The sequence below is a fragment of the Paecilomyces variotii genome (genome assembly GCF_004022145.1).
Source record: "Paecilomyces variotii strain CBS 101075 chromosome Unknown C8Q69scaffold_5, whole genome shotgun sequence".
Taxonomy (NCBI): domain Eukaryota; kingdom Fungi; phylum Ascomycota; class Eurotiomycetes; order Eurotiales; family Thermoascaceae; genus Paecilomyces; species Paecilomyces variotii.
Window position 1 is genome coordinate 12,399 of NW_021167144.1, and position 13,250 is coordinate 25,648.

The 13,250-nt window shown below is 46.9% G+C and overlaps 5 protein-coding genes across 5 annotated transcripts; 3 read left to right on the plus strand and 2 right to left on the minus strand.

Moving 5' to 3' along the window:
• The first annotated feature begins 21 nt into the window (after positions 1–21).
• On the plus strand, positions 22–1,798 carry C8Q69DRAFT_465617 (enolase). Its single transcript, XM_028630498.1, has 5 exons — positions 22–297; positions 356–651; positions 705–939; positions 995–1,445; positions 1,502–1,798. Exons 1-5 carry the CDS (start codon positions 123–125, stop codon positions 1,731–1,733), a joined length of 1,389 nt encoding a protein of 462 aa, XP_028484986.1. The 5' UTR covers positions 22–122; the 3' UTR covers positions 1,734–1,798.
• A 136-nt stretch (positions 1,799–1,934) lies between these two features.
• Positions 1,935–3,450, plus strand: C8Q69DRAFT_465631 (inorganic pyrophosphatase). The gene is made up of 5 exons (XM_028630499.1): positions 1,935–2,202; positions 2,274–2,393; positions 2,461–2,804; positions 2,876–2,962; positions 3,026–3,450. Exons 1-5 carry the CDS (start codon positions 2,014–2,016, stop codon positions 3,213–3,215), a joined length of 930 nt encoding a protein of 309 aa, XP_028484987.1. The 5' UTR covers positions 1,935–2,013; the 3' UTR covers positions 3,216–3,450.
• On the minus strand, positions 3,451–5,109 carry C8Q69DRAFT_465637 (phosphoglycerate mutase family protein). Its single transcript, XM_028630500.1, has 4 exons — positions 4,496–5,109; positions 4,141–4,422; positions 3,781–4,014; positions 3,451–3,685 (listed from the first exon to the last, which is right to left on the minus strand). Exons 1-4 carry the CDS (start codon positions 4,669–4,671, stop codon positions 3,625–3,627), a joined length of 753 nt encoding a protein of 250 aa, XP_028484988.1. The 5' UTR covers positions 4,672–5,109; the 3' UTR covers positions 3,451–3,624.
• A 190-nt stretch (positions 5,110–5,299) lies between these two features.
• C8Q69DRAFT_250046 (putative cell wall glucanase) lies at positions 5,300–7,092 on the minus strand. Its single transcript, XM_028626575.1, has 4 exons — positions 6,887–7,092; positions 6,276–6,830; positions 5,820–6,220; positions 5,300–5,749 (listed from the first exon to the last, which is right to left on the minus strand). The coding sequence occupies exons 1-4, from the start codon at positions 6,981–6,983 to the stop codon at positions 5,474–5,476; spliced, it is 1,329 nt and encodes a 442-aa protein (XP_028484989.1). The 5' UTR covers positions 6,984–7,092; the 3' UTR covers positions 5,300–5,473.
• Positions 7,093–10,382: 3,290 nt separating this feature from the next.
• Positions 10,383–12,730, plus strand: C8Q69DRAFT_486443 (major facilitator superfamily domain-containing protein; the record flags this gene model as incomplete). The annotated part of the gene is made up of 12 exons (XM_028631904.1): positions 10,383–10,435; positions 10,490–10,736; positions 10,770–10,854; positions 10,912–10,962; positions 11,026–11,243; positions 11,298–11,471; positions 11,534–11,640; positions 11,699–11,859; positions 11,917–12,002; positions 12,055–12,244; positions 12,310–12,438; positions 12,516–12,730. 12 exons carry the CDS (start codon positions 10,383–10,385, stop codon positions 12,728–12,730), a joined length of 1,716 nt encoding a protein of 571 aa, XP_028484990.1.
• Between the last annotated feature and the right edge of the window lie 520 nt (positions 12,731–13,250).

The window sequence follows — 13,250 nt, forward strand, 5'->3', positions numbered from 1 at the left end:
GCAGTGACGTATATGGTAGTTCTGTGCATACCTCGCGGCTTTTTATTCCGTCTGATAAAGTCTCCCAGCCATGCAAGTCAAATTTCTTCATGGATGCAGAAACTTAACCATAGATATTCCAAATGAGGCGTCTTATCGGTAGTTCACTCTCAAAAAACAGAGAAAATGGGAAGCCCAATAACAGTCGACCTGACATGTCAAGCAAATTCCCTAGCACGATCACCAATGTTCGCGCAGCACAGAGACTTGACTCTAGAGGGAAACCAACGGTACAAGTATGGGTAACAACAAACAAGGGTAGTATTCCAATGCAGGAAGAATATACATGTGTTACTGTGCTGATGGTACTACATAGGTACTTTCACCGCGTCAGCACCTTCAGGTGCGTCGAGAGGACCATATGAAGCGCATGAGATTCTCGATGCAGATCCAAACATGTACGGAGGCAATGGTGTTGAGAAAGCGGTGTACCACGCTCAGCATGTCATCGGACCTGGGCTTGTGGATAAATGCTTCGATGTGAGCAGGGACCTAGCCAAGATAGACGACTTCATGATCAAGCTTGATGGGACAAAAGACAAGGGAAATCTAGGCACCAATGCCATCTTGCCTCTTAGCATGGCATGTGCACGAGCCGCAGCTGCAGCGAGAGTAAGTCTGTCACAAACTGAATAATCTATCAGTGCTGACGTTCGCGGTTACAGGATGTGCCACTTTACGAATTCTTAAGGCAGGAAGCACATGCACCAGAGGGCTATGTCCTGCCTGTCCCGTTCTTCAATCTTTTGAATGGAGGCGTACACTCGGGAAACCAAATGGCATTCCAGGAATTCATGATAGCACCGGTGGGCGCGGAGTCAATGGCACAAGCCATTCAGATCGGGAGTGAGGTGTACCAGGAGTTAAAGAGTATGATCAAAAAGAAGTATGGAGCAGCCGGTGAGTACCTAGTTGATTCACGTTTTCACCAACAAGAGCTAACATTTTCACGTAGCAACTGCTGTTGGCGAAGAGGGAGGCTTTTCGCCCCCAATATCCGATCCAGAAGAGGCACTAGATCTCTTAACAGAAGCAGTGAAATCCAGTGGTCATCAAGGGAAAATCAAATTCGGCATCGACCCTGCATCATCCCAGTTCTTTGAATGCGGCTGCTACGATATCGGTTACAAACGAGGAAACGAGGAGAAACTATCTTCAACGCAGCTTACCGATCTATATAATAAACTCTTACAGAAATACCCGATAATCCTCCTAGAAGACCCCTTTGCAGAAGACGACTGGGCTTCTTGGAGGAACTTCAACAGAGATTGCAAAATCGAACTTGTCGGCGACGATCTTCTCGCCACTAACATCTCTAGGCTTGCAATGGCACGAGAACATGCCGCTTGCAATTCCATTTTGCTAAAGGTTAACCAAATTGGCACTGTCAGCGAGGCTCTTTCTGTGTAAGGGTTACAATTCCAAATACCCAGTCTCCGCCTCCATTAACAATGTGTTGCAGTGCACAAAGCGCTTATAGCTTCGGGTGGAAAGTATTCGTCTCCCATAGATCAGGCGAGACCAACGATGACTTCATTTCCGATCTGGCTGTAGCTATTGGCTGCGGACATTTGAAGGCAGGGAGTCCTTGCAGAGGTGAAAGAGTGGCCAAGTACAATCGGTTGATGGACATTGAAGACCAATTAAAATGTACACATGCGAACTTTAAGTATGCTGGGAATATGTGGGAATAGTCCTTGACACTATTTGCTAGAATGTTATGGGGGTAGAAATACAATTTCTAAGAGTAAAGTAAAAGATGATAATCGACTTCTCAGGAAAGAAATCCTAACTGGCCACCGGGATTCAAGATCCGAAGTACTTACTCGCTACGTCATCTTGAGCATACAATATTTTCCCCAAGCATTCAATATGTAGATGCATTGTATGTGCAGCGCTGTATACCCACCATTGAAACGCCGTGAAATCGATCTCTAAACACCCCCTTACTGAAGATTATCCATCCCAAGCAAAATGTCCACCACAGACCGTTACATTATCCGCAAGACCGGGCAGCCCTTCACATCCGGATATCGAGTCTACATCGAAAAAGACAATGAAATAATTTCCCCATGGCACGACATCCCACTGTACAATGATGAACAGAAGGGAATATTGAACATGATCGTTGAGATCCCACGCTGGAGTAATGCCAAGATGGAGGTGAGAATAAGCCATCAAAATCATATATATAAGCTCTTCAGCTACAGAGAATTTATTTTAGTTCTGCGCAGATATCCAAAGACGAATTCCTTTCGCCCATTAAGCAGGATATCAAGAAAGGCCGACCACGCTATGTGCCAAATATCTTCCCGCATAAGGGATATCCCTGGAACTATGGGGCTTTTCCGCAGGTAGTTTCATACACAGATCACTACAGCTCCAATAATATTATGATATCTGATAACTCTATACTCACAGACATGGGAAGATCCCTCCATCGAAGATCCCCACACCCACGCTAACGGCGATAACGACCCACTCGACGTATGCGAACTGGGCGGCTATGTTGGCGAAACCGGTGAAGTGAAACCAGTCAAGGTCCTCGGTGCATTTGCTATCCTCGACGAAGGAGAGACAGACTGGAAGGTCCTCGTGGTAGATGTGCGTGATGCATTAGCTGCGAAAGTGAATGATATCGGAGACGTCGAGGCGTACATGCCTGGTTTTCTGGAGATGATGAAGTGGTGGTTTAGGATGTATAAGGTGCCGGATGGGAAGAAGGAAAATGAACTTGCATCGGAGGGCAACATATTTGGCAGAGAGTATGTTTCACACTGATCGTCTCTGGTTTCATACTTTATCACTCGAAAGAACTTAATGTCAACAATACCAGTTTCGCCATGGAGCTCATCAAAGACTGCCACAAAAGCTGGAAGGCCATGATGAATGAAGAGAGGCCGGAACATACATCATCGTCTCTGTACGTGAAGCGTGCCTCGCGTTGACTTTTGCTAGGGCAAGCACAAAACTAACTTCTTTCTAGAAGCGACCTTGGTATACGCGGTAGCGAGATTCTCGGCGAGACATATAACGAAAAGGGAGCGGACCCTGATAAGACGGCGATTGATAAGTCTTATTTCTTTCCAGCCAGCCTTACGCGTGTACCCGACGGAAGAGGTACTACGAGTATTGTTGAAATTCCCGCGCCGGCACCGATGCCGGTACAAACATAGAGTAGATGGCGTATAATGTTCTCCCTATAGGATAAGCTCAAGCTACATGCATGCTATGGAGATACAATTTCCAAATATAATGGTTTCTTTGTGTAGCACCTATCGAGGGCATCGTGTTATATCTTCAATGCGGACGGAAAACTAGGTAGGCTGGCAGACTGAAAAGTACCATGTTCTTAAAGTAGTGGTATCCCTATTCCATGACGTCTACAGCTGAAACTATTATGCAAAGGAGTACCACGCAAAACATGTTTAATTCTTGATAATAACTATAACTCCACTCACACCATCTAAACTATTTCTGAGAGATAATAGAGCTCTTTCAATTGCATCGAACCTGCCTCGATCCCTGCAGTCTGTAGATTTAAACTTGTACTGCGTTCCAGGAATCTCAGCTCGGCCAATTGATTTATCTCCTCGGACCTCTTCCCAGCGTAATAGCCGGCTCATTCAAATTGTCATGCTCATATCTACCAAGCAAGAAATCAGGATCAGCACCAACCACATAAGCACGCAACAACTATTCCAGTATTCCCGAAACAGCGAATGTAGAGTATCAACTTACCCTAGAACAGCCACACCCGCAGTCTCGATCAACATACGCATACCATTCTTGAGCGGCTGTTCAGCCCAACGCAGCGCTAACGCCGCAAGGATATGACCATGAGCCACGCAGACGATATTTTTGGGCTTCTGGCTCGGTGGCGTATTTGCTGCCGTGGGTCTGGTGTTGCGCTCAATCTCGATTCTCATCTCGTGAACGAGGTGGTCGAGTCGGTCAGAGACTTGTTCGGGGGATCTGTTGGGTTCTTTAGTTGGTTTATCTTATCCGTACACAATAGAGGGATTATCTCTTGTTATATCTCTCTCCCTTGCCACAAAAAAAAAAAAAAAAAAAAAAAAAAAAAAAAAAAAGGTTACTCACTCTCCACCTTCACATCCATCACGCCAGATATTCCATCTCTTACCATTATCCAGGTGCCTCTCCTTGCGTAATTCATGCACTTCGTCAATGGTCAGACCTTCGTAATCACCGTAATCCCACTCCTGCAACCAGGGAGTGATTTCAACGATGGTGGAATTGCTCGATGGAGCAGAGGACGTCGACACGCTGAAACCATCCCGTTCCTTAAAGTGGTGGTGACTATGGAGACCAAGATGGAGGAGCTCAGCGGTTCGCCGCGCGCGGCCCTTGGGAGAGCAGTAGCTGGATTGCGGATACACTTGTCAGTGAAAGGATCGAATGAGAGACAAATGTGCCATTGGATATGGAATAATACATTCTGCCAATATCTTGTGGATTGATCAACTTCCCTTCGCCTACAAAGGCTGCGCGCGCTTCTTCGACCTGCTTCTCGCCCTCGTGGGACAAGGGGATATCAGAGCTGCCTGTATGTTTGCCCCCCTTCGACCACTCCGTCTCACCATGGCGGATGAGGAAAACACGGGCCGTCATGATCGCTCTGTCGCCGCTTTCTATTGAAGAGACGAATATAAGAAGTGGTATGTTTTCTGACACAGGAGGGGGAATATCTAGAGAAAAACGGTCCTATACACTACAACCTCACGCGGCGATTGGGTTATTACAGCTTACACCAAAACGCGTCGATTGGTGTCGGACATTACTCATTGCCCGCTTTTCCGGTTGGTACCTCCAAGCAGCCTTCGTATGAACCAACTATGAGACTGGCTACCGGCAACTGTAGGAGTGATAGAGGGAAATATGACACTAATCTGATGTATTGCAGGCATATCGCAGAAACGCATCCTGAACTTCACGTCGAATCCACGTCAATCCCGAACGGCCCGTATTTTCCGAAGTCGACGGCGGGACATGCTTCAATTGACGACAGATTAGGCGCATACCCTAGAGTAGCCATACAGTGCATTTTCATTTTCCGTGATCAATAGTTTTCTTATTGCCGTTGATCTCGCGACGACGGATATTACTGCTCCAATAATCTATACATAGTATGAACACAACGCCCGCTGGGGCTCAAGAAGATATGCAGAGAAATGCCAAAAGGACCAGTTGTCCAATTGCGCTCTCAAAAGACCGTCCAGCTGTTTCCGCTGAGACATTTTCAATTCGTACCCGTCAGAACGCCGAGGATCATGCACCGTATCATGTGAGAATCATAAACAAAGAATAGAAAAAAAGAAAATCCAGCATCCGAGACATCCTGTATCGTACGTGTAGGAACCAGTCATTCTGCGTAACCCATTCAAACGTTCAGTCATCAAGTTGGTAAGATCGCTCAAAAGAGAGCCAAAGCGCCTCCAAGGAATGCGCAGAAGGCACCAAGACCAGCCGTCATCCGAAGGTTGCTGTTAGCTCCACCCGTGGAAGGGGCAACAGGGGCAGACGAGGTCGACGATGCAGAAAGATGAGCCGCAAGACTGGTAGATGTCACTAAAGTGCTGTGGCGCCTGGTGCTGGTTGTCGCCAACGTGGCTGGTCTAGTAGTGCGGCCAGAAGGGGAAGGCGAGGCCGATGAAGAAGGAGACGGCAACGAAGAAGGCGGGGATGTGGACTAATACAGAAAGAAAAATCAGCATTGATGAATAAATCAGAAATAGGAAATACGGGGTGTGCTCACTCACAGGGGCCGCACTCGGCGGTATGGCGTGCCCAGAGCTGTTGATTGTCCAGCCGCTGGGGAGTCCGGGATAAGAGGACGCAGTTTCCGTAGACATTGTAGTCGGTCCAGGCACCCAGGGATAAATACTTGGAGTGCTAAAACTGGACGTCTCCTTGTGTGTGCCACTCCATGGGAGGGGACCAGATTCAGCCGTCGAGGTCACCGGCGGAGCAGAAGATGCCTCTTTGGGAGCAGCGCCAATGTTACCATTGATCTTGCCGCCATCGGATATGATTGACTCCCATGAGCCACTCTTATCTCCATATGTATATGATGTACCCGTCGAGTAATCGGTCACGGAGAGCGATTTCATATACATGGTGTAGGGGCCAGCGCCGTAATCGGTCGTGCCTCCAGCCCATGCTGGGAGTTGTCAGGTCCAAAGTATCTCTCAACAGGGGACTGTAAATTTACTTACCAATCGTGCCCGCAGCGTTGGAGGGATCACCACCAGCCCACACTCCCACCTTGACCATCATTGGACTTTCGGGATATTGGTTGGCAGCCGCAGTTGAAGGTGTAAGCACACGGACGGTGTTACCATCAATTTGCCAAACGATCTGCTCACTCGTCCAGTCGACAGTATAGGTGTGGAAGCCGTCGTGGTTTCCTGGGTCCGAATGGAAGGCACCACGATTGTAGGTGCTAGTATCTCCCTTCCCGAAATAGTTCGTCTGCACCTGAGTGTCATCGCCGCCAAGCCATTCCCAGTCAATCTCGTCCAAGTCGTCAGACTGGAGGACGGCGCTGCTGACGATACCCGTTCCGGGAGCAGCCTTGATTTGGAATTCGACACGACCAAACATGATGTACCACTTGGACTGGATCAGAGGAGCATCACCTTGCTTGGCAACAGTGAATCCTACTCCATTGCTGTCGTACGTGGGAGTTCCAGTAGCGGTAAAATCTGACGAAGGGCCTTGAGTGAAGTCAAATGTCTTCGACGTCCCAAGTGCGGGGTCCGCTGGACATGCTGCTTGAAGTCAGCAGTGGTGCTTGAAAGTAAGAAGTCAATGAGACAATACATACTCTTCTGTAGAGGGTCGCAATCCGTGTATGTCTGAGCAGCCACGAACGACGTGGAGGACAGCACGAAAGCTGCGATACTCGCTGTGGAGAACCTCATGACGACTATACAGCACACTGTAGACCAATCACTGCAAGGATAGAAGATACAGAGGAAAAGGAGTCAGCTCCTTCGAGTGACAATCTCTTAGACCGGTGCACTCGATGGGTCAGCAATGCAGATTAACGGCTATGGTATTGTAAGAGAGGATGGAAAAGAGTGAAGATGAGAGATGGCGGGGGGGATAAAAATATAAAGGCCAGAGCTGGCGCTGGCAGATGGAAAGCACCACCATAGCAGCAGCACCTGAGACCTTTAAGGGGAAACAGCGAATTCGAGAAGCTCCTGAGAGCGGACAGTCGAAACGCAGCCCAGCCTCCTCTCTTTCCCAATTTTGCCTGTTCAGATCTGTTGTATCGACATCATCTAGGTAGAAGCTGTTGGCGGGGACACCAGTGGAGCGGCTATTCATCTTAGCTTCTCCGCTAACTACGGCACCAGATGAGCTAAAGGTTGCTAAACAAAGCCTGCGCCCGGACGCTCATCCACCTGGAGTCTATCGCAGAGATCGAGGATTCGAGAGCCATCCTCGATCGGGTCAGACTGTTACCGCAGCATGCAGACGTGTGCACCGTGAGGTTACAGTGTGTGGCATGGCGTCTGGCCAAGCCATCACTACTTCCAAACAGTCATCATATGAACAATCAAGGTGAGAGTATGGCTTCCAGGACGAGACACATCATCAGCAAGTCAACGAGAAAGTCGAAAAAGAAGATGGCTGGGTGATCGACCGTCTATCTATCGTCTCTTCAGCTGCCAGTTTCATTTGCTGCGTTGCGGCAGAAAAAGGCGGGAAAAGAAGAGGCGGGACCAAAGGCGGTCAGTAAGGGCTGTGCCACACCAGCCTCTTGTTTTTGTCCTGCCAATAAAAGGTTGATGCTTCATCTTATTCTCTGTATAGGAAATCGACACTAGTCTAGCACACTTGCAAGGTTTGATACACGTCGCCTGGTCTGCAACCAGCGGCAACATATGGTTGAGGCCTATCTGCCTCCTCTTTTCTGTCAGCTCTTATTGATTTGGCTTTAACGGCCAGTGACCCGGTCCAAGTTAAGATCCTGTTCCTGGCGTCATCCCCGTATATATGCTCCGTACCATGGGCAATGATCTGTGCACGATCGCCTCCACTTATTTAATAGATTCTCGGATCTTGCCCTACTCTGAGAAATGCGCAGCCAGAGTGCAGATCATCATTCCGGCTGGGTATGTCTGGAATACCTACAGACACTGAATCCAAAATAGCTTATTTCGTTCCTGCTGTAGGCCATCCAGAGCTTTACTGCCAATATCGTATTTCTCTTTACTATAGAAATCTTGTTCTCGCTTGTAACCAGGCTCAATGGCTCGGTAGTTGCAAAGGGAGGACATTATAGTAATGCTGACGTTGATGCTGCTGGCACTCTAGTGCGATTGCTTGCCGTCAGAGAACCCAAAGAATAAATTATTATCTCGAATGGCCTCATAGGTAAAGAAATAGGTAAAATCGCAGTCAAAGTTGGTGTAATTCTGGCAGTGTCGATCATACAACCGATCCGCACTAAGTAGATCTGCACTTGACAATGCACGCAACCACTGCGGATCTAGAAACTTTATCTACTTCCAAATAGCGACTAATACCCTGGGACTTCTCTGTTTAAGGGCCGCAGAGGAAGTACGACCACAGGGGGAGCTTCCAGAAAGATTCCGCATATAGTAAGTAGCGACTGGCCCCATCCGATGCGCTTTGGAGACCAATGCCGGTCCCAATGCTCTACCAATCAAAGAAACGGGTACATAACCCTGGAAAGGCTAATGGTAATCTAGGAAATAGATTGATATATAAATCACATGCGTCTGTATGCAAGAGTAGTGGATTAGACCAGGCACGTTTTCTTCAAATGGAACTACACTGGCCGCTGCACGCAAAATACTTAGAGAGCACCAAAATAGTATACTTAAAATAGCCAATTCTTATTAAATTCCTGATTTATAATGTTGTATCTTGCCTCGCTATCGAATTGTGAAAAATGATGGGGTTTGTACCATAGTTTCCCTTTAAGATATGGGCCCCGAATTCGCAAACCATTATCTACTACTTATGAGCGCTGGATTTCCAGGGCTCAGCGATAATAGTAGCAACTAAGAAGAAGTGATTACCGCTGACAACGTATTCGAAAGATAATAGCTCATCGATAATGTATGTCGTACATTATTGTATTCTCTAAGTTCAACGCCGCAATCGTTCAGGTTGACGTATGTTTCTTTAAATCAGCTACGGCGAATGTAGGAGCAGAAACGAAAGTATCCCGAGTCACTCGGAGTTTGATACATTACTGATCTCCAACTTTTTATTCCTTAGTTACCAGTTAACTCGTTAGAAATTTCCCAGCGCTAATAGCGTCGGCGAATATGTTAAGGTAAAAGGGAAGAGGGACTCATCTGTTCTGGAGAACGTTATCGCGGAATGAGAAAACCAAAAAGTGAAGAATGTTGAGACCTAATCACTCAAAATCAGACAATGGGGTCTTGTGGTTGGAATAGAAGGGTATAATAAAAATACTCTATCCTTCCTAGAGAGTCAAGCGTTGGAGATAGCCGTGTAGTTAGCGCCATGGTGCATCCAGTAACCCATTTGTAACCAATGAATGGACATCTGTGAAAAGAAACTCAAAATATTGTTGTATAATTACTTTTGTTGTCTTTACATCTCAGCCCCTATGGGTGCGGACAATATAAGCGAACAGCCCATATTTCGGCGTCGCCAGAATGGCATAGGTCTAACCTCGTCTCTTGAAATGATCACTGCGAGATTATACCATTGAACAACATTCCATAAATGCCACTCTACTGGCGTGTTAGTTGCGGGGTTGACAGTTGCACTTTGCGAGCTTCCACCAGCGAATTGCGTGATACATATGCCCTCTCGATTCAACCGCATACTACTGAGCTGTATAGTAACTATCCATATTATATTCTGGCGGAAAGTACCGCCATCAACGGACCTTGTTGTATTCCAACTGCACGGTGCTAATTTGCAATCCTTGGCGTGTTCACACCATCGAAATCGATGCTGCGCATCGCCATAGATGGTCTGCGCTCCGGATAGCGAGAGCCAGGTCAATTCTAGCCATTCGATCACCAATGAAAGGACGTGTTCTTATCGATTTCGATTTATGCCTGGCTTTTCCTCGTTTAATGTTGACAGGTTCTTCTGGTCTCGCGTCATTTCCCCGACGGTGACATTATGTAGATAGCTTGGCGGTGAGGCAACATCCAAATACAATATTCCCCTTTAAGAAGAGATACCCGAAGGATCTATTTAAATGAGATGGTGTCGTTTATAAATATCTCATTGTATCCCTGCGCTTGACAGGACATGCTTCTTCGACAATTGTCTATGCTGAAGTACTAAGTAGAACAATGGCTACCGTCATTGCTCGCACCTCAGCCAAGGGGGGTGGCAGCATCTCACAGTTTGTCTCTCATTCTGGGGTGGATGACGATGGAAAAGGGCCCGTTGTTTCCAGCTCCGCAATCCAATCCGGTTCTGATATCGCTGAGTTGGGCAATCCTGTAGAGGAGCGCCGGTTCTGGTTCCAGAAGGGTGCTAAATACGATCCCAATGCGATTGCGACACAGCCATCTGTTTTCGATGACCCCGAATTGGCCAAGCAGTATAAGCCGCGAGCCGACTGGGAAAACCTACATCGTTTCGATCCCTCAGCGAGATGGACATGGGGTGAAGAGAATGCATGTTTGGCCTGTGAGGAACTAGTTAGTAAATTGAACAATGCTGACAGATTGCAGAAAATTGTACGCAAAATTGATGTACGGATCATGATATGGGCTTGCATAATGTTTATGGCCCTGGAGCTTGATCGCTCGAATATACGTGGGTGTTTTTCGTCCCAATTATCGAACGGAATATACTAATGATCCATCTTATCAGAGCAAGCCAATACGGACAATTTCCTCGAAGACCTCGGTTTAACAACGAATGGTAAGTGATACTAGACCATTTTCCACCACATAACATCGCTGCATATCTAACGTTAAATTCAAGATTATAACCTAGGAAATACAGTTTTCAAATTAGCCTTTCTGTGCGCTGAGCTACCTTCTCAACTCGTCAGTAAATGGGTCGGTCCAGATAGATGGATTCCATCGCAGATGATCTTATGGTCTGTTGTCGCTTCAAGTCAATACAAACTCTCCGGAAAGACTTCCTTTCTCGTGTGTAGGGCATTGCTGGGTATACTTCAAGGTGGTTTCATCCCGGATGTAGGTGATACCCTTGAGCCTATCTTCCTACACCGTCCCACTGACATGATTTAGATGATCCTATACCTTTCCTATTTCTATAAGCACCATGAACTTTCTATACGGCTTGGCTTTTGGTGGACAGCCATGTCTGTCGCGGACATCATAGCTGGTTTCTTGGCATTTGGGATACTACACTTACGCGGCCACGATGGTGTTGCCGGATGGCGCTGGCTTTTCTTGCTTGAGGTATGCTTCGCTCATCTACACTAGTCTTTTTGAGGTGGAGACTCACTGAAGACTATCTAAAGGGTCTTTTCACAATTGTGATTGGATTCGCAGCGTTTATCTTCATGCCGCCCTCGCCTACGCAAACTGCGGGCTGGTTGCGAGGGAAGAAAGGTTGGTTTACTGAGAGGTATGTACTCCATTTCAATATGAGAAGACAGGAACAGTGTATTGAAATATGTCTCCAGGGAAGAGATTATCATGGTGAACCGCGTCATTCGAGAAGACCCCAGCAAAGGTGGCATGCATAACCGCCAGCCAATCACCCCGAAACTTCTGTGGCAAAGTATTACGGACTTTGATCTATGGCCGCTGTATATCATTGGGCTAACTTTCCAGACGCCAATGAGTATGAATATCATCTGGTTTCCTCCTTTAGTACTATGCTAATGCGGTATGTCTGCAGCAACTGTAAACCAATACTTCACTCTCATTTTAAAAAGTTTCGGATTTGGCACCTTCAAAACCAACCTGCTTACCATTCCATATAACGTAAGTTTAGCGGACTTCAGCTGAGCGACTTGACTCATTAACTCCTACCCAGGTAATCTCAATCATCACTATGTTAAGCTTAACATACTTCGCTGAAGTTGTCAAGTCGCTTACCTGGGTTTCGCTTTTCCCGCAAATCTGGGTTTTGCCACTCTTCATCTATATCAATGTAGTTGATCTCACGCAGATCAACAAGTGGACAGCATGGGCGGTGCTGACCATAATCCTTGGATACCCTAGCTGTGAGCTCTACCAAACCAAGACCATGATCCATCCGAGAGACATCGAACTGACAACCTATCTGCAGCGCACCCTATCCAAGTTGGCTGGAACTCACGAAATTCGAATACCGTCCGTTCGAGAACGACGTCCGCTGCTCTTTACAACATGGCTGTGCAGACTTCAGGAATCATTGCTTCCAATATCTATCAAAAATGTGAGTATACCAACATAATGGCACTTCTGCTATCTCGACAACCTGTTCGACCCGAGTTCTGACAATACATACTTCAGGGGACGCCCCACGGTATAGGGTTGGCAACCGAACGCTGCTAGCTTTGGTCTGTATGAACATCGTCATCTATATCTTGACCAAAGTATATTATGTCGTGCGGAACTATTACCGAGCAAAACGATGGAATGCGCTCACGGAGGGTGAGAAGATCGAATATGTCTCAAATACAAAGGACAAGGGAAATAAACGGCTGGACTTTATGTTCGCTCACTAAAGTCACTCGTATCCTTGACTGGGAAGGGGGTAGAATGGTATCCGGACCGTTGGGACCATGAGGCGTGCCTTCCACGAAACTGGTCCAGATGGATGGAAAGGACTGCTTCACATGGTACAAATGATGACAGGAAGGTCATGTTTCAGCATTGCTCCAGTACTTTGCTGAATTTGTTCTTGGTGATTCTCTAAATGAGTCTGGTAGGTCTAGCGACACCGGATATTCACTCCATGTATGGAATTGCGATTTACTTCTGATGGTCATTCTCACAGCGCCCTGTATTGTTGTATAGGCCGGAATAATCCCGACGGCGGATATGTTTACCAATCATGTCACTGAAATAAATAGTAAATATGGTGGTCGAACAATCAAATATAGTCTGGTGTAGTACACGAACTAAAAGATTGAGTACCGGTTAATTTCCATATCAAATAGTCCAAATCGGACCAACTCCGGCTTTAAACGGAGCCAGCTGGTTGGTGGAACGGCAAGTAGTCCGACCGAAGGTAATTTATCCACC